Source organism: Gigantopelta aegis, chromosome 9 (assembly GCF_016097555.1).
Source record: "Gigantopelta aegis isolate Gae_Host chromosome 9, Gae_host_genome, whole genome shotgun sequence".
NCBI classification, from domain to species: Eukaryota; Metazoa; Mollusca; class Gastropoda; order Neomphalida; family Peltospiridae; genus Gigantopelta; species Gigantopelta aegis.
Genome location: NC_054707.1, coordinates 29,416,787 through 29,442,216, shown reverse-complemented (window position 1 = coordinate 29,442,216; position 25,430 = coordinate 29,416,787). Strand labels below are relative to the sequence as shown.

The following is a 25,430-nucleotide window of genomic DNA, read 5'->3' as shown; positions in this document are numbered from 1 at the left end:
AGTATGGAAGACCGAGTGGGTCCACATTTACCTGCAAGAGTTAATCCGCCACCGCCATTGAACGTTAAACGGGGTGGTGATGAGTGGAAATTGTTTAAACTGATGTGGCAGAACTATACTATTGTGGCAGAACTATACTATTGTGGCAAAGCCAAATAGTCAAACAGCTGAATATCAACGTGCTTTATTCCTACACACTATTGGACCAAAAGCATTGACTCTGTATAATGGAATGCGCCTTCCAGATCCATACACACTGCAAGATATTATTGATGGTTTTGATGCTCATTTTGTGGGAAAGATTAATGAGACATATGAACGCTATGTGTTTAACAGTCGAAACCAAAGTACTGCAGAACCCCTTGAAGATAACGTTGCTGCACTGCGCACACTGTCAAAGACTTGCAATTTTTGTGAATGTATGAGAGACAGTTTAATGAGAGACCGCATCGTTCTTGGTATTACTGACAATGCTACAAGAAAACGTCTGCTTCAAGAATCTGGTCTAAACCTCACTACATATATTGATATCTGTCGATGTGCTGAAGCTACATCATCTCAACATCCATTGAATGTGAAGAAATGTCTGCCCATGCATTCACAAGTCACTCATCAGGAGGAAAGTTAAAGCCCAAATGCAAGTTCTGCGGGAAAACTCATCCTTTTAAGAAATCACTTTGCCCTGCTTGGGGAAAAACGTGCAAAATGTGTAAAAAGAAGAATCATTCGCAGAGAAATGTCCTATGAAACAGAACGTAAGAATCCCAATCGCTGGAGAATTTCTCCACTATTCCAACCAACAACTCAAAGATCGTATACGTTTCAATCACCACAACTCCAGACGGGGCTCGCGGGCTTATCATTTACATTTTCATATCTTCATATCATCCTAAATACGGCCCACCTGTTTTACATTTATAACCTGGGGGGGGGGCGGGATGGGGGGGTGGGACTCCGTGTAGGTCGGGCCTATTTGGTGCGGTAGGGCGTTGGCGGTTTGCCGATTAGGGAAGCCTGAGGAGGCCTCCCCCCCCCCGGACGGCCCCTCCGTGGAAACGTACTTACCATAGTGGTCCTCCCGCCTTTTGATCGCCTGACTGCCGTGGCGCGGTGCTCCCCGCTTTACGATCCTTTATCCTCCAGGTCCTAAGTATAAATAAAAGAATATTATATATATAAATATTATTATTAATTAATTAATTATATTATATATATTATTTAGATTTGCCGATCGAATTTTAAGTAAATGCCCTACTAATTATATAAAATAATAGAAAGAATATAAGGCTTTTATTTATGGTAGCTATTATAAATATATGAGTGATAATATATAAATTGATAGATCCCTAATTATAATTGATATCACATTTAAGTTCGTAAGTGGTCATACCACAATATAAAAACAATTACCCCATGCATTTTTATAATACCCCTCCACCCCCCCACCCCCCTCCCGCCCCGAATCGACACTGGCGATGTCAAGGCGAAATCCGGGTGCGTGCCTGAACCCTCGGGATAGGGGCAGTAAATACTTCACCCATACCCAAGACCTTCTGGGACCGTGAGGACCTTCATTTGGTTGGAGTGTCGTGTGAGACTCCGCCTGCAGTATCAAGTGGCCCTGATCCAGGCACCGATTTGACCTTCTATATCCAATCTCAACATCTTGCCCATTTATAGAACATGATATGGGGGGTTAGGCATGGCTGTTCATCTTGGAGAGAAGGTGTTGATCCAACGGGAGCCTGATGATATGTGCCCCTGTGTTCAATACCATATCACAGGCGTTAACGTGCACATTCAGATCAAGCGGTTGTGCGCACGCCTGTCTTGACACAAGACCGACCTGTGTTAAGTCATGTGCACATCATGTCATGTCATGTCATGTCCATAGGGTTTTACGTGCACATTCAGACCAGCTGTTGTAGCACCGCCTGTCGTGGGCACCAGAGCGGCCCTTGCCTGGCTCTCCGGTCCTGACAGGAAAAGGGGGGGGTAGAGGAGGGACCACGCCTCACTGGCAGTGCAAGGGAGCACCAGCCCCGATCAGATTCGGTAGCCGGCGGGTGGGGTGGTGTGGTGCTATGGAATTTTAATGGAGCAGTTAAATTCCAAGAGAAAGGGTGCGCAAGTTGATTGAGGGAATTTGGGCAACTTGTTGGAACGGCGGTCGAAGGTAAATGGCCGAGCTATATATGTTTTGATATTGTGAATCGAGAGTTAGCTCGTTAATTTTAGACTTTTACATGCGTGGTGTCTTCTATGTTGCCATAGTGCCTTATAAAGGGCTCTGACCGCTTCTGTCGAGGCATCCCAGTACCAAGTTATTACCAGCAGCAAGTACATTGGGGGGTTTTGGTGGGGGGGCCGATATTCTTTTGTTCAGCTTCCCCCGGCTGTGTTTTGCACATTCAAGGTCAAGTTCCAAGTCAAAGGGTTTTACGTGCACGTTCAGAGCAAGCTGTTGAGCGCACGCCTGGCGTGGACAGTTGCCGGCCATTGGCCGGCTCTCTTTCCCAGACAGGAAAGGTGGGGGGGGGGTAGGAGAAGGGACCGTCTGCACTGGCGTGCAAGGAGCCCTCATCTCGATGAATCGGTAGCAGCGGATGGGTTTGGTTGGCTATGGAAAGTTTGATGGAGCGATTTTATCAAAAGAGCAAGGTGCGCAGTTTTGTTGATGATTATGTCGCAATTTTGAACGGTCGTCGAATGGTAACATGACTATTATAATTTTTGGAATTCGAGTGTCACTCCGTAGTGTTCGAGAGTAGCTCGTTATGTCTAGACCTTCATCGATGCTGGTTGTCTCCCTAGGCTGTCCATGGGGTCCTTCGAAGGACCTGACACTCAGGGTCGTAGCTGACAGCCCAGAGGAAGACTCGTGCAATTGTGTGACACTGGTAGGCAAGGCAGTTGTTCCGGGGTGGTAGAAGCGCAGGTGTTTGATTTGTCTTCGTTTGCTCCTCAGTGCCACGCAAGTACATTCCAGCAGCGAGTATTTTGGTTAATTGGGTGGGGGCGGCCGGTATTCTTTTGTGTCGGCTAACCCCGGGTGTTTCGCAATTGTGTAACTCGGACCGGTTTCTTTTGTCCCGTTCCTTATTTGAGCACTTGCTGGCCATTTTAGTGTTGGGCGCGGATGCATTGTTATCATTATCAATGCATCCTTTGTGCTGTTTGCGGTGATCCTGCGTCTGTGTTTATTCTAGTTTGGTGTTTTAGGGTTGTACCTATTGTCTTACGCCCTATTCTACGTGTAGCCACGGTCATCATGACCACCCTTACCCCCCCATGCCTCTGTGTTGTTGATTAACACAGTGCTTGGGGGGTGATTAGTCTATTCTGGTTATCTAATTTTAAGGCACGCCCTTGTCGTGTTGTATTGGTTTAAAGCTAGTGCCTTACCATGATTTAACATACAATGAAGAGAGAGAGACGAGAGAGTTAGTTGGTTAGAATGAATGTCACAGACATCACAGCGTCCTTTTTTGGCGTGCTAGTAAGTGATTTGTTTGATTTGGTTTCCCACTCCCCCGTAATTCAAGTATTACCGCTATCTATCTATTGTACTGTATATTTCTGTTGTTTTGGCTAGCGCCATTAACTCTATTGACTTACTTGGCGGTCTTCTTATATTCTTTCTCTGTTGGTCTTTCAGCTACCCTAGTTGCTTACCGCGTCGGCTAGTGTTATCATTACTAAGTGCTGGTGCAAATACATAATGTGCGATATACTATTAGGTAGGTTTTTTGGTCTGGCTGCTTTGGACTCCATGGCGGCTGAAAAGAGAGAAGTTGATAATTAGTAGTCCTACCCTGATTGGTACATAGGTTTGGGTGGCTGGTTACTTTCCTTGTTCCGCTGTATTACTGTGGTCACATACGGAATGGTCTCATTAATTTGACCAAGTTGTTTTTAGAAGCATAGTTAGTAACCTGTTTGTATTGAAGCTATTCGCTACCTCCCACCTTTGACCACCTATAGAGAGTGCATCGTTTCCTATTCTAAGTGTAGCAGCTCGTACCTAAGCTACACCATCGGGTGGTTGGAACATTCTTTGTATTTTGTTAGTTAACCGTATAGTATAATTTTTGTGTTTAGAGGGCCGGTTGTTGTGCAAACCTACTAATAATTTGATAATATAATATGTACATCAAGCATACTGTGAAATTTTTTTTTTTTTTTTTTTTTTTTTTTTTTTTTTTTTTTTTTTTTTTTTTTTAATTACCACCTTGTGTAGGGTGTACAGGTGGTTTAGTTGAAGATTATTTTATTTATTATAACGCTGTTTGTGGACTGGACGAACCGATAAACTGCTTTGAAAGTTTAATGCTTTGGCATTTATCCGGGTTTAGTAGATAGTTAGGCGTTTATATTTTCTTGTTATGGTTCTCGGTGATTGAGTTTAACATTAGTTGTCTCGGTGGTAATGTAGCGTGCAATCCAGGATAGTGTTCATATCTTCCCGGGTGCCACAATCACATGGTCTGTTTAATTTAGTAAAGGCTCAGCTGTTTAGTTTTTGACGATTGTCCTAGGCGTAGTTTAGTGATTAGCTTACGACATACGTGTTTTTTTGTGTTTAGGTCTTATAGAGTTAACTAGAGTCTTTGATTTTATAGTGCCATGTGTTTTTTAGTTAGGTCCCAGCTAGCTTGCCATTGGTTTAGTAGTTTTTTTTTTTTTGCTTTTGACATGAGCTCGTTATTCCCTAAGGGTAGTTGGTAATTGTGCTGTAATTGCAAGTGCAGTTTTGGGCTCCATATTATATCTGGATTTTAAATCAACAAACTCATTAATGTTTAAAATTTATGTGGTTATGAGCAGTTCTGATCTATCTGGACTTTAAAAAGCAAACACTAGCAATGTTTAATTTGAAAGTGTCATTATAGACGATTTATAAATTAAAAAAAGGGGGGATGTTATGATACATTCGGTCTACCATAGTTGGTAACACACATCTATGACGTACTTCCGGTTTTGTTGATTTCTCCACTAGTGCGCAGCAAAGGTTGATAACTTTTGACCGTCTTCTTTTATTCTTTGAAGTTCAAAGGAACTTAAACAATTATGTCGGCAAGCAGAACTATTTCTAAATGTTTAGCTGATAACATTTTCACTATGTTGTTGCCGTGGTAACCGTTTAAATGAAAACAAGCTATGAATTTAACTCGTTTTGTTTCGTGCATTAAATTTTACAAGCATGTGTTTTTGTTTTTGAAAGGTACTAATCATTACAAGACCCTAACCCTTATTTGTACAGTCAGAGGATTACTTGAGAATGATACAAAGTCGAGCATTTTTGTCGAAAATGTTTGCATATTAAAATACCGATGCATAGACGAAGAAAACGTCCGCCGCAAACGCCCGCCTTAAGAAACGTAAGGCTGGATAGCGTGCTTGAACCTTAATTGGATAGAAGCACAACAATAAGAAAGAATGAATGAACAAACGAACAAACAAACGAATGCGAGGGGGTACTGACGAGCGTTACGTAATTTTTGAAGGAGATTGGTCTTATCATTGCAAAACATTACATGGAAGTGTGTGTGTGTGTGTGTGGGGGGGGGGGGGTATAATGAAAAAAAAACTAATTTTGAAGGAACAGATAGGGAGATCCACCTGTCTCTCTACTCGAAATTGCCAATGCCCCAGGTCACATGCCTATTGATGTATTTTATATTTATTACTGTAGTTTGTAATGGGAAAATAATTTCACGAAATTACCAATGAGTTTTTCATTAATATAATTATTTTAGTTCATGGGAAGCTTAATGTTTTATTCTTCTGCTTTTCTTGCAAAAAGCGGATATATTTTGGTCTTAACCGAATACTTGACAAAATGGGTTAAAGCTGAGGCAGTTGTTGACAATACGGCAAAAAGTGTCCTCCGTGTGTTAGTAAAGTTTGTATCCTGCCACGGCTGTCCAGAGGTTATCATCACAGATCAAGGAAGATAATTTTGTAATGATCTTAACGACAGGTTTTGACAAAAGATGGGAATTGAGCACAGTATTGCCTCGCCGTATTACCCACAGACTGGAGGACACACAGAACGATATAACAGAACATTGTGTAGCATGTTAAGATGTTACGTCAATGAACATCAAAATGACTGGGAAGAACAATTGCCATACATGTTGTTTGCGTACAGAACGGCTGAGCACGAGTCTATGAAGATGACCCCATTTTCCCTTGTTTATGGAAGATCAGCTCGGCTAGTTGTTGAACTAGATATCCCTAGCGGACCAGACGTTGAATCAAGCGATTTAGCACTAGAAAACAGATGTAAGGCCTTTGTTCAGCTTTATTTATAGCGAAGAAGCTAAAGACAACATAAAGGTTGCCCAAAGAAAGCAACGACGGTGTCATGACGCAAAGGTGAAATGTGTAAATTTCAATATTGTTCAAAATATGTTGATGCGTGACACGAGGAAAACTACCAGAAAACGTGGTAAACTTGGCGCTTGCTGGAATGGTCCATACATAATTAAGTCTGAACAAGAAAGAAACTTACAATCTGCAAGGTTTCAAAACGGCTATTAATACAAATAGACTAAAACTGTTTACGACAAGGGACACTGATGAAAGCGAAGCTGTAAATATAAACAACAAAAGTCAAGCTACAAAAGAAAATGACAAGGAACTTCCATTCAAGAAGAGGAAGTTAAATGTATATGAGGATGTGTTCAATGAAGATGAGATTGAGCACGAAGGCCATATTGAAGATCCAAGAATTACACATATTCAGTTCCATGAAGTTGACAAGGAATGACAGTCCACAAACTAGCAACTATTTGGTTCAAATGTAAGAAATGGTCACACAAAGATGGAAATTCGCCGTAAAATCAAGTCAAATGCAACATCTCTCAAGGTGGTTTCTATGAGAGGTGATGGCAACTGTTTATTTCGTACATTTAGTTACATTTTGTGTCAGGTACAGTCCTATTATAAGGTTGTTAGAGATAAATTTGTTAACTTCATGAAAGCCAATGAAAATATTTTCCTGCAAATTCAGTCACAGCACTTCCATCAACACTTGACGAAAATGCAACAAGAGGGAACATGGTGAACAGAGTTGTAAATTTGCGCTTTCGCAACCATTACAAACACCACAGTGTACGTAGAGGTAGACGGAGAACCAGTCTACACATAGTTACCATATAAACCGTGACTAAATACAGGTGAAACACCATCTCAATGCGCTGTTTTCTAGACCACCATACAAACACGTCAGAGATTTTGTGCTATCAAAATACTGGAAGTACATATCAGATCAGACCTTACAATCTGCGCTGGTGAAAAGCCAAACTGACAGTGATATTTTAAAAGAGAAAAAAGGAACGGAAATGGTGTATGTTCAGACGTTTAGAGATATTCCAAACACAATTTCTTGTTTGGAGCATGACGCCAAAGAGATGGTTGCAGACATATTTAATTTGCGCTATGACTGGGAGGATCTTGAACAAAAGTTGAAGTAAACTAATTAAAATTACCCGCCTGCTTACATTTTGTTTCTATTAAAGCCTAAACAGAAGCAGTATTATTAAGACACAAATACCTTTTTACTTTACCACCACACACCAACTCATACACCTACACATGGGAGGATCTTGAACAAAAGTTGAAGTAAACTAATTAAAATTACCCGCCTGCTTACATTTTGTTTCTATTAAAGCCTAAACAGAAGCAGTATTATTAAGACACAAATACCTTTTTACTTTACCACCACACACCAACTCATACACCTACACATACCCCCCCCCCCCCCCCCCCCCCACACACACACAACAATGCATGCATACATACACACACACACACATCCATACATAGATAAAAAAAAATTGAAACGTATGATTCTGGGTTTTTTTTTATAACATTTAATGGAGAACGAGGGTCTAATTGCATAAACAATGTACAATGATGGAAATGTGAGACTTGCACACGCGCACCCCACCCCACCCGCGTGCGTGCATGCATACACACATGAATGAATGAATGAATGTTTAACGACACCCTAGCATGAAAAATACATCGGCTATTGGGTGTCAAACTATGGTAAATGCAACAAAAAATTTGATGAGCAACATCAACATAAAAATTCAACAGTTAAATTAAAACACAGTGTAAACAACAATGCAAAAATACAAATATCACAGATATATAAAATTAAAATTTAGAGTAAAAGTCAGTATCACGTAAAAATTGTAAAACAAATTCTGGATGGAATCTAAATGATTCCATCACATTACGTTGGCCAAATGCATACACACATGAATAAACACATACATACATAAATTTTTTGAGAAGTACGATTCGGTTTTTTGATAATATTTAATGGAAGGATGGAAGGAAATGTTTTATTTAACGACGTACTCGACACATTTTATTTACGGTTATATGGCGTCAGACATATGGTTAAGGACAACACAGATATAGAGAGGAAACTCGCTGTCGTCACTTCATGGGCTACTCTTTTCGATTAGCAGCAAGGAATCTTTTGTATGCATCATCCCACAGACATGATAACACATACCACGGCCTTTGATATACCAGTCGTAGTGCACTGGCTGGAGCGAGAAATAGCCCAATGAACCCACCGACGGGGATCGATCCCAGACCGACCGCGCATCAAGCGAACGCTTTACCACTGGGCTACGTCCCGCCCCCGCCCCCTATTTAATGGAGTACGAGGGTCTAATTGCATAAACAATATACAATGAAAACGTTTTACTTCCCAACTGGTTCTTTAAGAAGAATTTAATTTTTGATGGAATATACAGTATAACTATGCCACAGTCGTTTCCAGAAACATAATTCTGAAACTAAACATAAAACTAAACATAGAACATTTATGAAATTCTACAGACCCATCATCTAGTGCATGTTCTATAGAAATGTGAAGAACCTAGGGTGGCTCAAGACTCTATCTTAACCTGACATCCCGTAAAATCAATGTACCCATAGTTCTGAAACTAAACAGTGTTCAGTAGTGCTCATTCAACACATACATAACAAACAATTTTGAAATGGATCTGTGCAAAACCAACAAGTGAACTCTTTGCGCGCCGGGTACAGAAGGGAGCTAACTGTATACCGCTACCTTAAAGGGATGCTCGCGCAAGGCGTTTGGACTGGTATGCATATTCAACGATATATAATGCACATTATTGCTTCATATCAACAAGTATAATCATATAGTTAATTAATTAAACGGTGAAATGTGACAGCTATTATATATAACGGGTACAGCCATTTTGTACCATCCCAGTGGATACGCCCTCTGGCGAGCCAGTGGTTACGTAATACTTAACGTGTCACGTCAGGAATTAGTCTTCTTTTACCGGCCTCGGTGGCGTCGTGGCAGGCCATCGGTCTACAGGCTGGTAGGTACTGGGTTCGGATCCCAGTCGAGGCTTGGGATTTTTAATCCAGATACCGACTCCAAACCCTGAGTGAGTGCTCCGCAAGGCTCAATGGGTAGGTGTAAACCACTTGCACCGACCAGTGATCCATAACTGGTTCAACAAAGGCCATGGTTTGTGCTATCCTGCCTGTGGGAAGCGCAGATAAAAGATCTCTTGCTGCCAATCGGAAGAGTAGCCCATGTAGTGGCGACAGCGGGTTTCCTCTCAAAATCTGTGTGGTTCTTAACCATATGTCTGACGCCATATAACCGTAAATAAAATGTGTTGAGTGCGTCGTTAAATAAAACACTTCTTTCTAGTCTTTTTTTTTTTTTTTTTTTTTTTTTAATACATATTTATTGTCCCAGATCATATAGCAGTGTCGGGTTTGGGAGCCCTGAATCACTGCTTTACATTTGTATCCATGGTCTAAAATAACAAAAACTAATAGAAACTGATTCAGGGTGAAATTCAATTCATGCATACAGATGAACATGGACAGTGATCTATAATATAACTATTGTTATGATCCGAGATTTAAACGGGAACAGAGAAAATATCGAATAAGAAGGATGAGAATCAGAAAAGGATTTAGAAGAAGAAGAAGAAGAAGAAGAAGAAGAAGAAGAAAAACAGGAAAAATTCAAGACAGATATAGATGGCATAAGAAGAAGGAAAGAAGTTGTTTTGAATTAAATAAGACATGAAACTCTGCGATCTCCAAAGAAGCCACGCACTAAATCAGTCATAATATATATTGCTACATGTATATATGTATACATTATATTTTCTTAATATTAATTATATCTATATTACTATCACTCACTCATTAAAGAGGTTGAGCCATGGGGACCATTCTTTAATAAATTGCATTTTTTAAATAGAATATATCTTTCTATTTCAATTTTTTTTTGCAATATGTTTTTAATGGCAGTGATTTCTAAGCATTTTTTCTGTATTTTTGTACAGTAAATATAGTATTTTATATTAATAATTAGCCAATTAAGAAAGTAATCTTTTTCATTATTTATGAAACCAAACATGATATTATTTTTATTAAAAGTAATTATATTCCCAGTCTTAGTTAATATCCAGGCTTGTACCGAATCCCGTAAGTTTTTGGTCTCATTACACTCTACAAATAAATGTGATATGGTTTCAGGATAATTCCTACATAAATTGCACATATTCGAATCGACGTAGCGAATCATATGTAAAAATGTATTAGTAGCTAAAATTCTTTGAAATAATCTGTATTGGAAAGGAATTAGTCTTAGAAGTGAAGAAACAAAACGTACCTGATTTTTGCGGATGCATCGTAATGTTCTGTAAAAATATCCATTGCAGTAAGCCAGCAATAAGTATGTATCCTTTTTCAATACAAAATAAACCCACCATTGTCAAAGAATCGACATAGTAATTTTACGCAAGTAAAAGCATTTATGGGAAATTTGTGGACGATTTTACCTGGGATGATTTAGTATTGTTGCTGAAACATAAAACGCAAGTAGGCAGGTGGAGCATTACGTTTGAACTAAAAAGATATAACAACATTTTGTGAAAAACTTTTGTTGGAGAACAGTTTTGACACGTGAACCAAAAAAAACAACCCCAAAAAAACCCACACCACCTCCCCGACTACCTTCATTAAATTCAGTTTTATATTAAAATGGTTACATGTTTTTGTTGCATTATTTCCGTTGGTACTTCTTTATTTTTGCAGGTTAGCGGGTCTGCAACCTTTCAAGGACTGCACCTTGTCTTCGAAAAGAGGGATGTATGCATTTTCCATCGCCAGGTTTTTCTCCATGGCTTGTACCTTTTTAAGATTGGTTTCAGATATTGTTTTATAACTCGCTTGGTGGCGTATTCAGCCCCAAAATCATTTCAGCAGTTTAACTTTCGTATACTTTAATCATACACACGCACATAAAATATTAAAATGTCACTATGCATGCTAGTGCTGTATTTAAACAATATTTAGTTAACATTTAATGTTTTCACATCAATAATGTCACCTCAAACGGTGGCCTAACCGACACTCGGCTCTTTTATATTTATTAGGCCATGTTGGCGGTGAGTTACCATCTGGTTGATGTATTGTTGTAATGCTTAGTTTATCAGCGTTTAAGAAATTGCACATAAAAATGTATTATGTGTTGTCCATAAATTAACCCACGTACTGAAAATAAAAATCGGAGTGCTTTCTGAGTTACTTGGTCTTTTCTTTCCGTGACCCGTACCTGTGGTTCCTGATTGGCAGGTGTATATTTAGACAGTCCCCAGTCAAGGTGTCTAGACACACTGAAAATGCGTGCCTCTTTTCTTAAAGGGACAGACCCTAGTTTCAACCCGTGAAAATTAACACTAAGTTTATTTAATCTACTAACCTGTAACGCATTTGGATAAAGTTACAATTGAGTCAAACATGAGCCTATGACTTTGAAATGGTGAAATACTCTCTAAAAATAAACTAAAACTCGACTCCATAACTGTTACTTCTCAGACGCACGTGCGTGTCTAAAAATATGAGAAAGCATTTTGTGATGTTTAGTCTTATGTTTAAAATTGTGGTAAATAATTTAGAACAGCAGCATAACAACGTTATTGGTCTGTAGTTTTCAGGCATCAGTCGGGTTCCTTTATTTTTAAAAATCGGTTTTACCAATACCCATCGCTAAAATCTGGATGTCAATACAGCATTACGTTCATACCAGTAAATATCAATTTTCTAATGAATTGATTTTTAAGTAACAGAATTTATACAATTATTTACAATTGATACCAATGAATTATTTGTCTACTATTCACTACAGTCGAGTCACAAAAATGTAGCATACCTTTTATAGATCGAATATATAATAACTGAAAACAAATTCTAACAATAGGGGGCTCAAAAATCAAAAACATTAAATAATTTGGCCTTGTTGATCTGGCATGTATGAGGTCATGTGACACGCACCGAATGTTAATTATCTTCCTCTATTTTAAGTGAATTTCTACGAGTAGAGTGGGCCCGATATCGGTAATTTTAAGGAATAAACAAAAACGACTCTTAGTCGGTAACACAGGAAACGCCTTTTTTTTCATAGGCCTACTATGAAATTTACTACATGTTATTTATTTCTCAGCCGATTGTTTTGTAAACTGGACACAAAAATAGTATTTATTTTTTATTTCCAAAACTCTTTCACTTTCTGACGTCAAACCAAACTGAAATTATTACCCCCCCCCCCAAAATAAACCCCACAAACCCCCCCCCAAAAAACCCCCAAAAAAAAAAACCCCCAAAAAAAACAAAAAACAAACAAACAAACAACACTTTTGTAGAAGGATGGGACGGACTATAGTAAAGTTAATGGTTTTAGGTGTTTACTTGTCTGAACTTTATTATTAATGGAAATCTTCAGTAACTGTGAAGAAAAACCTCACAAATGAACAACAAGCAGACGAAAACAAATCGGATGTTAATTGCGCGAACCCAGCATAACGCAATTAGGGACGTTGAAGATATACTCTTTACATTCCAACAAAACATTATGCCATTATACTCTTTACATTCCAACAAAACATTATGCCATTATGCAACTATGATGCTGCACAAGTCCCTTTAATTTTCAAATCATCTTCAAAAATATGCAAAGCGAGGAAAATGGCATCTTATTAAAACGCGCTGTCATTGGTGTTACTAATGGTCATTGGTGTTATTCAGTACTTGGTAACACCAATGACAGGTAACACCAATGACAAATAAGTGCATAATTAATTCGTGCTCTCTAAACAAACAGCTGAGAAAACTGAAAAAGTGTATGTTGTAGCAGACATACGATGTCTATAATAACATACAAAAAGTTTCTTAAAATTATTAACCATTACATAAATACGATTGTAACACCAATGACAATGAATAAACATACTTTTATATTTTGACAACACATTCATGACATTTAACGAAAACTATTCACAACTGTTCATATGATGGCCGATATCTACCGGTGGGATGTTTCATCCAGAGACCATTTAGTTTCTTTTATATATACAGTAACACCAATGACATAAAACTTCAGGGACAAGCTTATATTCCCCACCATCTTTTGAATACGGAAAATACTTACAAGATTCCTTCTTTAGTGAGTAAGTCAGCCATCAGTACCTGTTACATTAAAGGTATTCAGTGTTATGTCTTCTGTTATATATTTTAACCGTGCATGTTATGTATACTGTTATGCTAGGGACAGGTAACACCAATGACTTTTTACACTAATCTCGAATAAAATCTCTATCAAAGCTGATTACCAGAGAGAACAAAATGCTACGACAGGATGATATTATTAATAAGGTATCGTTAAAGACAACAAAGTTAGGGTTTTTCTTTTTTTATAGATAAATAAAAAAGAAATTGTGCATGGACATAAAAGTGACCCAGTTTAGCGACTGTATAGGCCCATCATAGTTCAGTCGCGTGTGCAGGGGGTGGGTTTTGGGAGCGAAACTCTCCCATGTTCACAAAAATGTTATTTTTTTCAATATATTTTCCGGGGAAGCATGACTCGATCCACCCCTACCCCACCCCCCACCCCACCCCCAAATAAACTGCACTCGCTAGCCAGTCTAGACACAACTTCTCTGTTAGTGTTTGGAAATAGAAAAAATAATAAACCTTCTTTCTATCTCTTGCCTTCTTGTCTTTTTATTTTCATTGTACATGCTAATTCATCATGCTGGTACCCGTACATGTAGCCCTCGGTTACACTGGTGTAACAGAATTCACAACAGTAGTGACACAATTACAATTCATACAATTTATTTTCCGTTGTTTACATGCAGATAAACATGTTTGTTTGTTTTTTGTTATTTACAGCCGTTGTACTAGTAGCTAACTTACGCGTCACAGACACATGATTATCAGGTTAACTATACGTCACAGTGTAATCGATTTCCATCGTGTTGTTTTTTACTGATGACCTGATCATCACCTAGGAGCAGCCAGTCGTATGTTTTGAAATTGTTATAAAAAATAACACATGATGTTCTCACCAACGGGTTAAGAAAATTAGTTACTAAGTATGTTTATAAAGAAATACACATATTTTAGTGGTTTTAACGTATTCTCATATTTGTTTCATATCATTTTGCTTCAAACAGGAACTATAACAGGCACGGTTGAAGCAAGTAGACATGGGGAGGGGGGTGGGTGTATGACTGACATCGAGGGCGCAAAGCAAAGTTTCTAAGGGGTTCATGGGTAGGGCCTCCGTAAAAGTTTGAAAACTAGATGTCCTGAAATGCAAATTCTTGTATTCTACAAGTAAAATTCATTTCTGCCTTAAGATTTACTAACAATATTTTTTATTCAGAATTATTGGGAGTGGCTAGAGCCCCCCAAACCCTCTTGCGCCCCCCCCCCCACTTCCGCTCCGCCGTGCCTGTACAATAGTGGTACGTAACATGTTTCCTTTAAAATATTTATTGCCGTTCAAAACAATGAAAATTGTCCCGTTAGTATTCATACTTTTGTTACTCATAAAATGGTAACAACATGGACGTCATAGAATTGCTATGAGAGTTGTTGTGGAATTCACAACACAAGAATATACGTTTTATTCAAAACATCATAAGACTGCAGTTATTATCATAGTATACGTACATGTACCTTAATATGAAAAAAAGGAGAAACAAATGTTTTTATGATCCTACATTATATAACATTGCGATAACAGTATGGATAGAAAACTAAATATAATTTATTTATTTTATTTGTTTTAAATTCAACAGTCTGAGATTGCAAATTCTTATATGCTGTTACACCAGTACTCTTATTTAATTGCAGTAAAATAATAATAATAAACAAATAAATAATAAACATACTTTTTTCTTCCTCCCCAAATACGTTACCAATTTTGTTATTGAAACAAAATGTATAACGAATTTGAGTATTAGCATTTAAAGAATTTCTTCATCAAATTGCGCGTAAATTCCACATACATTCCATGGATAAATTCCACTTATTGAACATATGTATTTGTTCAGGTATAATAAATAGATACCCGAGAGGTAAGAACTCCTCTAATTAAAATAATAATTTAAAAAATCAAAACATATATTACAAATGAATAATAAGCATGAAAATATCACAGTGTTATAAGACTAGCTTGAATCACAATATACTTTTCCCAGTTTTCTTTTATACACACGGTGCAGACGCTACCGAGACGGCCGAAAATAGTACCACTCGAATCATGAACAGTCGTATTATCTGTTTGTATATTTTGTCAACCACTCTTGACATTTTTTAATAGCCTCCTCCCTGATCTCCAACGGGGGAGTTTCGGAATCGCAGCGTTCACTCGTTAGGACATCTCTATATCGGATATCAAAGTCTGGAAGCGTTATCTGAAACGTGGATTCCCGAAACACTGCCACGTCGTATTTACACAGAGGAGGTATCCTCAGCCGGGTTGCAGTGATGTTCTCAATGCAGCACACCCTGGAAGCCGGAAGTTGCAAGGTATTCGGCTTGCTTAGCTGAGGTAAGCGCGTGCGATGCGAGAATTCCGTGGAGTTGGAGCTATGCGTGGAGGCGTTAGACGCCACATGGTGGCATTGACGTTCCCTGCGAATTGTACCAGTTCCCAGTCCCTTTCTGCGTTGAGCGAGAGTGTGAAGAAACCTGCTGTTTATGTTGGTGAATGGCCGTTCCTTTGGCGTCCCGCTTACCTTTATCACATCACTGAGGTCCACAGCGGACGAGGTGTCTGTGGTGATGCTATTTGACCGTTCTGCACCCATTTCTATCAATGTTTCTGACACGGCATGCTGTGCCTCGGAGGACATCTTTGAAAACATGTTCAAGGATTTCAGTGCTAGCGGGCCCCTATGATAATTTCCCGTGAGCGCTCCACGCGGAGGGGCCCCCATTTGCTTGAGGGTTTGAATGATAGCCGGGCACGACCTAGACGTGTAGTGACTCTCCTTGCTGTGCGCCGTGTTGACGTCCACGTTGAACCTGTTAGGTGGGTAACGGGAGAGCACCCTGCGTTCCAGGTTATCCTTTTTATTGAACCTGGACATTCTTGTACCAGTTGTAGAACTCGTCGTTTCGTTGCCCTCGCTTAAAGATGTAGTTAGGATCCGAAATGTAGAACAATCCTTGGGTTTCTTTTGAAATCTAGAACCATCAGTTAACTCGTCTTGAAACTTAGAACTAGCTTTTAATTCCTCTTGAAACATAAAACTGTTATTTGACTCTTTTGGACATTTAGAAACACCCTTTAACTCTTTTTGAAATTTAGAACCATTTTTCACAAAATTAGAATCTACTGTAACAGTGATCATTTCCGATTTGGCAAAATTCTTTTCGACAGCAGGCGTGGCACCGCCAGCTACCTTGTTCTTCGCACACACAGTTGCATTGTTTCTGTTATACTCGTCCGAATCGGTGATATCAATGTTCGATGAAAACTTGGCACTTGTTCTTCTAGACGTGGCACCATCTCTGACAGTCCGGGTATTGCCCTGACTTCGAACGCTGTTCAGACGACTGGCAAGGGCAATCTTTTGGTGTAGCTTCTGATACTTATCTTCAAGAATTCTCATCCATTGTGGGTAGGCAGCGCCCGCGTACTTTCCCGACGTGTCTTTAGCTGTGCTCGAAAGTCGGAGGTGTATGCCTCCCCTTCTAGTCGGCATTTGGGACACGATATGTATTAACTCACTTCGGAAATATTCACCAACTCCGACAATAGCAAGCGACACATTATTGAGTTAGTTTATTATTGTTGGTCATGTTAAGCAGTATATTTCATACCAGTCTACAGTCATAGTGCACTACTCAGTTCACTGGCAAGATTAACGGACCATAGATTCTCCCCTTCTGCATGTTAACCGTAGGTGAATGGCTCCATTCAACGCGTACACCGCCCCAAGTCGACTGACTACTTATTGGGACCGACCCGAGCGTGCTGAGTTCACAGATATGAAGTAACGACGTTTACCACAGCCTTCGCTGAAAAGGAAATTAATGGTTCACCAATAAGTTGCATTTGTTGTTCAAGTAGCCAACACGTTATAGATTTGGTTTAGTCACCAGTTCTCACTGCATTAACCTCACCAGTTAGAATAGATCTCCACAAACGCTGATAGCTGGTCCCATAGGAATATTGCCAAGCGGAGATAAAGAGACCTGCACGCAATCGTGGCCACAAAAGCACAAATAATTAAAGCACTAAGGTTTTTCGTTCAGTGTTTATCGGATATAATGTGTTCTCTCGGGTAGAGCAGCTCAGTTACCTATTGTATTGTTGGTCAATACGTGGCTCACCGTTGTTAATTGTTTTAAAATACTGTTTCGAATGTCATAATAGTATACACGCTTACTCCCACTGCTATGTGAAATCGAACAGCGAAGCTGTGCCTTTTAATATTCTGTCAACGCCACGAGCTGTGCCTTTTAATATCCTGTCAACGCCACGATTGTAGTGGAAGTTGTAAATCGTCGTAACGTCATCTGTCTGTTGGATATTCTTAATAACTTACTTTGTTAAGCTGCGTTCACACGTAAAGTTAAAATTTGGTTTGTTTAACGACACCACTAGAGCACATTGATTTGTAAATCATCTGTTATTGGATGTCAAACATTTGGAATTTTTTACATATAGTCTTAAACAGGAAACCCGCTACATCGTTCCATTAGTAGTAAGGAATCTTTTATATACACCATCCCACAAACAGGATAACACATACCACGGCCTTTGATATACCAGTCGTGGTGCACTGGCTGGAACGAGACATAGCTTAACGGGCCAACAAACGGCGATCGATCCCAAACCGATCGCGCAACGAGGATATTACCATTGCGTCCCGCCCCGCGTTCACACTGACACTTTAAACTAGTTCAGTGGCGTAGGAAGGTGCCAAAAAGTGTGTGTGTGTGTGGGGGGGGGGGGGGGGCACTTTTATATTTACACACTTTTACACTGTTATAAAGCAAATATAAAGCAAAATATCTGAAAAGTGGGGAGGCACATGTCCCCTCCCCCCCCCCCCCCCCCCCCCCCCGCTTCCTACTCCAGTGTAGCTGAAGTAACCTGATATAACTAAACCAGCTTAAATGTTAGTGTAAACGCGATCTTTTCATTATACCGGTATAGCTAAAACACTTCGGTATGTGGTTTAGTTAAACTGGAACAACCAAAACAGTTTAAAATGTAAGTGTGAACGCAAACTGTTTTAGTTAAACTGGTATTAGGCGAAAATGACAATGACAATGACGTCAGTCAGAATAAGCAGTAAGTGTGTTTGCAACGGTATAGCTATTGTATGTGTCAACGATCGTCATTTCCAAGCAAACGTGTTTTAACCAAACCAGTATAGTCAAACCAGTTTAATTTGAGTAGGCTGTGTTAAGTTGTAACACATTCAATATTTCTAATAAATATTACATTTTGACATTGTAATTTAACTGTCTAAACCATCTCCCTTTATTATGAAAGACGAGAGCTTCGTTACGAAAGAAAGAAAGAAATGTTTTATTTAACGACGCACTCAACACATTTTATTTACGGTTATATGGCGTCAGACATATGGTTAAGGACCACACAGATTTTTAGAGGAAACCCGCTGTCGCCACATAGGCTACTCTTTTACGACAGGCAGCAAGGGATCTTTTATTTGCGCTTCCCACAGGCAGGATAGCACAAACCATGGCCTTTGTTGAACCAGTTATGGATCACTGGTCGGTGCAAGTGGTTTACACCTACCCATTGCTTCGTTACGAGGTAAAAGTATTATACCTTCCTCACGCTGGTTTCTAAATGATTTATATTGTGGATATTTGCTCCCACTTATTCATTATTTTTATATATTAGGAAGTAATAAAAGAACTCCGAATATATACAGTAACAAAATACTTCTAACCCAATTCATTCATTCATTTCTACTTATTTTCGTGCTTCTGTCCAATTAAGGTTCAAGTACGCTGTCCTGGGCACACGCCTCAGCTATCTAGGATGTTGTCCGGGACAGTGGGTTAGTTGTCAATGGTTAGTGAGAGAGAAGAGGGTGTAGTGGTCTTACACCTACCCACTGAATCGTTAAAACTCGCTCTGGATGGGAGCCGGTACCGGGCTGCGAACCCTGTACCTACCAGCTTTATGTCCGATGGCTTAACCACGACACCACTGAGGCGGGTTTTAACCCAATCTTGGATAATACCTTTTATAGCTAAAAATGTAAAATGGGAGACCTGTATTATTATTATTATTATTATTATTATTAGTAGTAGTAGTAGTAGTAGTAGTAGTAGTAGTAGTAGTAGTAGTAGTAATAGTAGTAGTAGTAGTAGTATTGTTAACAATTGATTGATTGTTGTTGTCGTCGTTATTATTATTATTATTTTATTTGTTTAAATAACGTTTTCTTCTTCCTTTCTTTTTTAAATGCCAATAATTATTAAATAAAAAACATGAAATAATTTTAGACAATGTTTTGATACTCTTTATCACTCGTTTTCAAACACTTTTGGCCTTGAAACTCCTCAGACAAATAGTCATAACACTGACAGACTGTTGTCTGTCAGGCCTAATGGTTTTCACAATCAATGAACAACGTTCGATATTATCTTACTTCTTTGTGTTTACCGTGTCACGCCACAGCTAGTAAATTACCAACACAAATGCAAACTAACACTGCAACGCAACTTCAGCTGATTAGTGTCTGTCACTTGTCAGCCAAGTTTCATACTTGAATAATTTGTAATCTAAACAAGCTATTTCTTACACACTAGGCTCATAGGTTTATCTGGAGTGGGGTGTGGAGTTGAGCACGATCTGTAGTGGAGGAGGCCCAGTCAATTTGACGTCCAATTGTCGATGATTAATTAATCAATGTGCTCTAGTGGTGTCGTTAAACCAAACACACTTTAATTAATTGCCATCCATTTAGTATTATCTATATATTTTCTTCTTTTAAGTCCTTTCATAGCTCTTATGGGAATCACCTTAAGTATACATATTTCAGTATGCATTTAAAGGTACTGGACCCTGTTATAACATGGTTTGATATTTCTGTCTAAAGTTTACTTTCGTGGTTGTTATGTAAATTTGCTCACATCTAGTCACATGACGTGTATAATTACCTACTGATTCACCCGGCACAACACATCCTAAAATGTGTTTATGGGTTTTTTTTAACTGTTATATAGCCGGGCTTTATAACGGCTCTGGTAAAACCAAATGGTCAAACGAAGACACTGGCTTAAGCTTCTGTAGATATAAGATTCCGTGCAACTAATGGATAATACAGCGGGTTTCCTCTCTAAGAATTTATGTCAAAATTGTCAAATGTTTGACATCCAATAGCCGATGATTAAAAAATGAATGTGCTCTAGTTGTGTCGTTAAACAAAACAAACTTTTATATAAAGACTAAAAACACACTGGATGTACAGAAATTAACAATGTAAGCAAGATACTTTTTATTTAATTAGACAAATGAACTTTCACTCGTCATGGTTGGCAGAATACCCCTTTAAAATAATTCTGTATTCGCCGTTGCATATAAAATATCATGTTTGCTCGGACTAGCATTTCATTATGAAATAGCTGATATGCGCCAAGAACTATTGTTTTGTGTTACGTGTTTATACAGAAAGCTGTGTACACGTTGCACTGGGTTCCATGTGACCCACCCTCAACCTGGGTCAGGTAGTCAAAGTATATTCCCTTATAATTATTACAGTACAGTGTTTGCCTACCCGATGGAATTCCTTAATCAAACTGGTTGTTAAACGTTTAATGGTGCGGTGTGTGTTACACGTTGCTCGACCCCCTGCCCGGGCATTGTTTGCTGATTGGAATAAAAACGTAGGCAAATAAATCGCCAGTGTAAATAACTCCATACATTGAACGTTCCCTGGTTACCGCTAGTTTCATCTGGGTTGTCATAAACACCAAGTAGAAAAACAAATCGACGACTTTGTTGTTGTGGTTTACTAATTAAATTATTTAGTTTTTTCTTTCTGTATCTTCATGATATTGACACAGCGTACTTCCTTCTTATAAATGTTAATGAAGGAACAGAAGTCTCAAGTTGGTGATGTAGGTTCTTGTATTTTACTTTCCAACATAAAACATGATCAGTAAGTTAACAACATGGTGATACAGATAAAATATATATGTCTAAGCTCTTAGGTGAACGACAGAGTTGACACTGCGACTGAGACCTCTAGGGTCTCCCCGTGGGTCTCACTTTCTCGGTCTATCTCTGGGTCTCTATATAGGTCTCTCCTTGGGTCTATTTTTATAGGATCCGACTCAAATGATTACGTCTTACGTAATGTTTCTTGTGAATTCATCTCCCGCCTTAGGCAACACGCCCAGGCTAAGACCTCTTTGTGAATTGTTTCTTTAGTCGGCATCTACCCACTATTAACTGATGACATAACAATTAATTGGTATGTTTGTTGACAGATCGGGTATGAGCTGGGGGCATCAATTAAAAATCCGTGGTGCCTTGATTGCTGTGAAAGTACATTTGAATATAGTTGTAAATCTTACACTATGATAATATGAATCACCCATACCCCCCCCCCCCCCCCGTCCTAAGCACCTATTCGACTCTCTCTCTCTCTCTCTCTCTCTCTCTCTCTCTCTCTCTCTCTCTCTCTCTCTTAATTTCCTCTCTCCATTCATTCATCGACCCATCTGTGTTTATCTCTGCCTTACTCTCGGGCGGAACATGGCTCAGTTGTAGAGCGCTCGTCTTAGGTAGATGGATCAAAAGTTGATAATCCTCGATGGACTCGAATTTTTTCCCGTAACAACCAGCACGAGACGAGGGGAGACAAGGCAAGGGGGGGGGGGGGACAACTACCCACCCCCATTATAGAGAAAATCTACTCATTCGGGTAAAAATGATGGAGACATTTTGTCTTGGTGAATTTTACTTGTACAAAGTTAACGTTTGTTTTGTTTAACGACATCACCATTAATCCTCGGCTATTCGATGTGAAACATTCTGTTTCATAGTCAGGTAATGCTGATTCGTAGTCATCAGAGGAAACCCGCTACATGTACCATTAGCAGCAAGGGATCTTTTATATGCACTTTCCCGGGGAATTAATCAAAACAAACTTTTTAAAAACTTTTCCTGGGGAAGGATTCACTCGAACCTTTCTAGAACTGAGGTAAACTCGCAACCAAAAGAGCCATTTGAACCATTTCAGCTTCTTTTTTCAAATACGTCTACAAAATCCTACAAAGTAAACTGATATTAATTCATTGAACAATGATAAATTTTGTTTTAATATGCATTATGGCTGGTATTATGTGCGATTATAATTGTAACGAATTATTGATTGGATCCTACAGTTTTTCATTGTAAGCGGGTTTCCTCTTTCACTGGAAAGTTTCTTTTGTTTAATTACACCACTAGAGCACATTGATTTATTAATCATTGGCTGTTGAATCTTTTATATGCATTATCCCATATTCAGGATAGCACATACCAAGGCCTTTGATATACCAGTCGTGATACACCGGCGGGGAGGGATTTAGCTCATCTCGGTGAAAAAATTCAACTGATTCAACGGCTTTTTTGTAGTTCCAATCAGTGCATCACAACTGGACAAATCAATGTACTCCAGAGGTGTCGTTAAACAAAACAAACACATTTTAATTTGATACACTGGCTGGAATTCACTGTGAACTTTCCAAATACACGTACACGTATATAGCTGTGGTTTGAAATATGTCGAGGTGTTGTTAAACAACTAGTCGTTTCCCGTTTTTATATCTCTGTCCCTCTCTGTATGTCTGTCTTTCTCTGTCTCTGTTATGTCCGTCTCTGTCTCAATAAATAAATAAAATACGGAAATGAGATTTGTATACTAATGATATAAAATCTAACACATTTTCTTTTATCATTCAGGTGCCTGCATAAGCAGTCCCCCCTGCTCATAAGCGTGTTTGAGCAAAACATCAAATTCGGGCACAAATGATAGAGAAATTCGGGGTAAATGAGCTGACCTGAATCTCTTTTCACCATATATTTCCATCATTCTACCCACACTATTGGCTGTAATCCATGTCAAAATGCAGTTATTCGTTTGCAACCCTATTTAACTGTTTGGCAGTATTGCTCAATACGAATAAATGTTGTTATACAGATTCCTACATTTACGTTGAATTTGGGCCAAAATTGCCCCCCCCCCCCCCCCGCAACAAAATGGGAGCCTGTACACCTACGCACCTCCCCCCCCCCTCCCCTCCTCCCATTCGATGATGGAGTAAAACTTCAAATTCGGGCAAATGTTTTAGAGATATTCATTGTAATCCATGTAAACATACATAGTGATTCGTTTGCAACCCTTTAGTAATATGGTAGTAATGATTCGTTTGCAACCTTTAGTAATATGGTAGTAATGATTCGTTTGCAACGCTTTAGTAATATGATAGTAATGATTCGTTTGCAACCCTTTAGTAATATGGTAGTAATGATTCGTTTGCAACCTTTAGTAATATGGTAGTAATGATTCGTTTGCAACCCTTTAGTAATATGATAGTAATGATTCGTTTGCAACCCTTTAGTAATATGGTAGTAATGATTCGTTTGCAACCCTTTAGTAATATGGTAGTAATGATTCGTTTGCAACCCTTTAGTAATATGGTAGTAATGATTCGTTTGCAACCCTTTAGCAATATGGTAGTAATGATTCGTTTGCAACCTTTAGTAATATGGTAGTAATGATTCGTTTGCAACCCTTTAGTAATATGATAGTAATGATTCGTTTGCAACCCTTTAGTAATATGATAGTAATGATTCGTTTGCAACCCTTTAGTAATATGGTAGTAATGATTCGTTTGCAACCTTTAGTAATATGGTAGTAATGATTCGTTTGCAACCCTTTAGTAATATGGTAGTAATGATTCGTTTGCAACCTTTAGTAATATGGTAGTAATGATTCGTTTGCAACCTTTAGTAATATGGTAGTAATGATTCGTTTGCAACCCTTTAGTAATATGGTAGTAATGCTAATATGAATAATTGTTGTTGACAAATTTCGGGCATTTTTGTTTAATTCAGACAAAAGCCAGCCCCCCCCCCCCCCTACAAAATGGGAGCCCGTACGGTATATGGTTGTTAGAAAAGTAATTACAAAAAAACAACAAAAAAACCACCAAAAAAACAACAACCTGAAGAATAGTTACATACGCTGTGACGCTGACACGGTTAGTGCGTACAATTTATATTTGCATTGTGTTAGCTAATCTGACCGCTTAGTCGTCTAGTCGTATTACCTGGGACGTTAGATTGTGTATGGTGATTAATGTAGGCTATACAAGCAGAGGCCTCGATTCTCCCGGCAGTCATTTATTAGTAGTAGCCGTACACTGAACTGTTGCGCACCTAAGGTTTCAATGTACCAAATCAATTCAAATTGCCGATAAAATTCACGTTTAAAAGTAAAACTAGGCTACGTTTAGTAATAACACTGGGCTACGTTTAGTAATAACACTGGGCTACGTTTAGTAGTAAAACTGGGCTACGTTTAGTAGTAACACTGGGCTACGTTTAGTAATAACACTGGGCTACGTTTAGTAATGACACTGGGCTATGTTTTTTTTTTTCAGTGGTAAATATTTCAAATGTTTTATTGATGATTATTTCATTGTTTTAGGCTGTCTTCATTGCTGAATATATTTGGACAAGTTTTGTTGTCTTATCACAGACGGCGTCTGCTCTAACTCTCCTTAACATTGACCCAATCAAGTTGTTTATGGTCCTTTGTGGGATGTTATTCCACTCACGAAGAAGGGCCTGCGTGAGCTGAGCGACGTTATTTAGGACGTTGACACGCGTCCTGACCCTCCTGCCCAGCCCGTCCCACAATGCTCGATCGAGTTCAAATCTGGACTGTATGGTGGCCAATCGAGCAGTGGGACATTGTTTTGGTCGAGGAAGTTAAGACAATGAATGAATGAATGTTTAACGACACCCCAGCACGAAAAAGACATCGGTTATTGGG

General features: G+C 38.9%; 1 protein-coding gene across 1 annotated transcript; it reads right to left on the bottom strand.

The window, feature by feature from the left end:
- Window positions 1–14,077: 14,077 nt before the first annotated feature.
- LOC121382165 lies at window positions 14,078–17,874 on the bottom strand. The gene has a single exon (XM_041511676.1). It carries the CDS (start codon window positions 17,094–17,096, stop codon window positions 15,660–15,662), a length of 1,437 nt encoding a protein of 478 aa, XP_041367610.1. The 5' UTR covers window positions 17,097–17,874; the 3' UTR covers window positions 14,078–15,659.
- Between the last annotated feature and the right edge of the window lie 7,556 nt (window positions 17,875–25,430).

Excerpts from the sequence above, each read along its gene's own strand:
- LOC121382165 (XM_041511676.1), bottom strand. The coding sequence starts at position 17,096 with ATGCCGACTAGAAGGGGAGGCATACACCTCCGACTTTCGAGCACAGCT.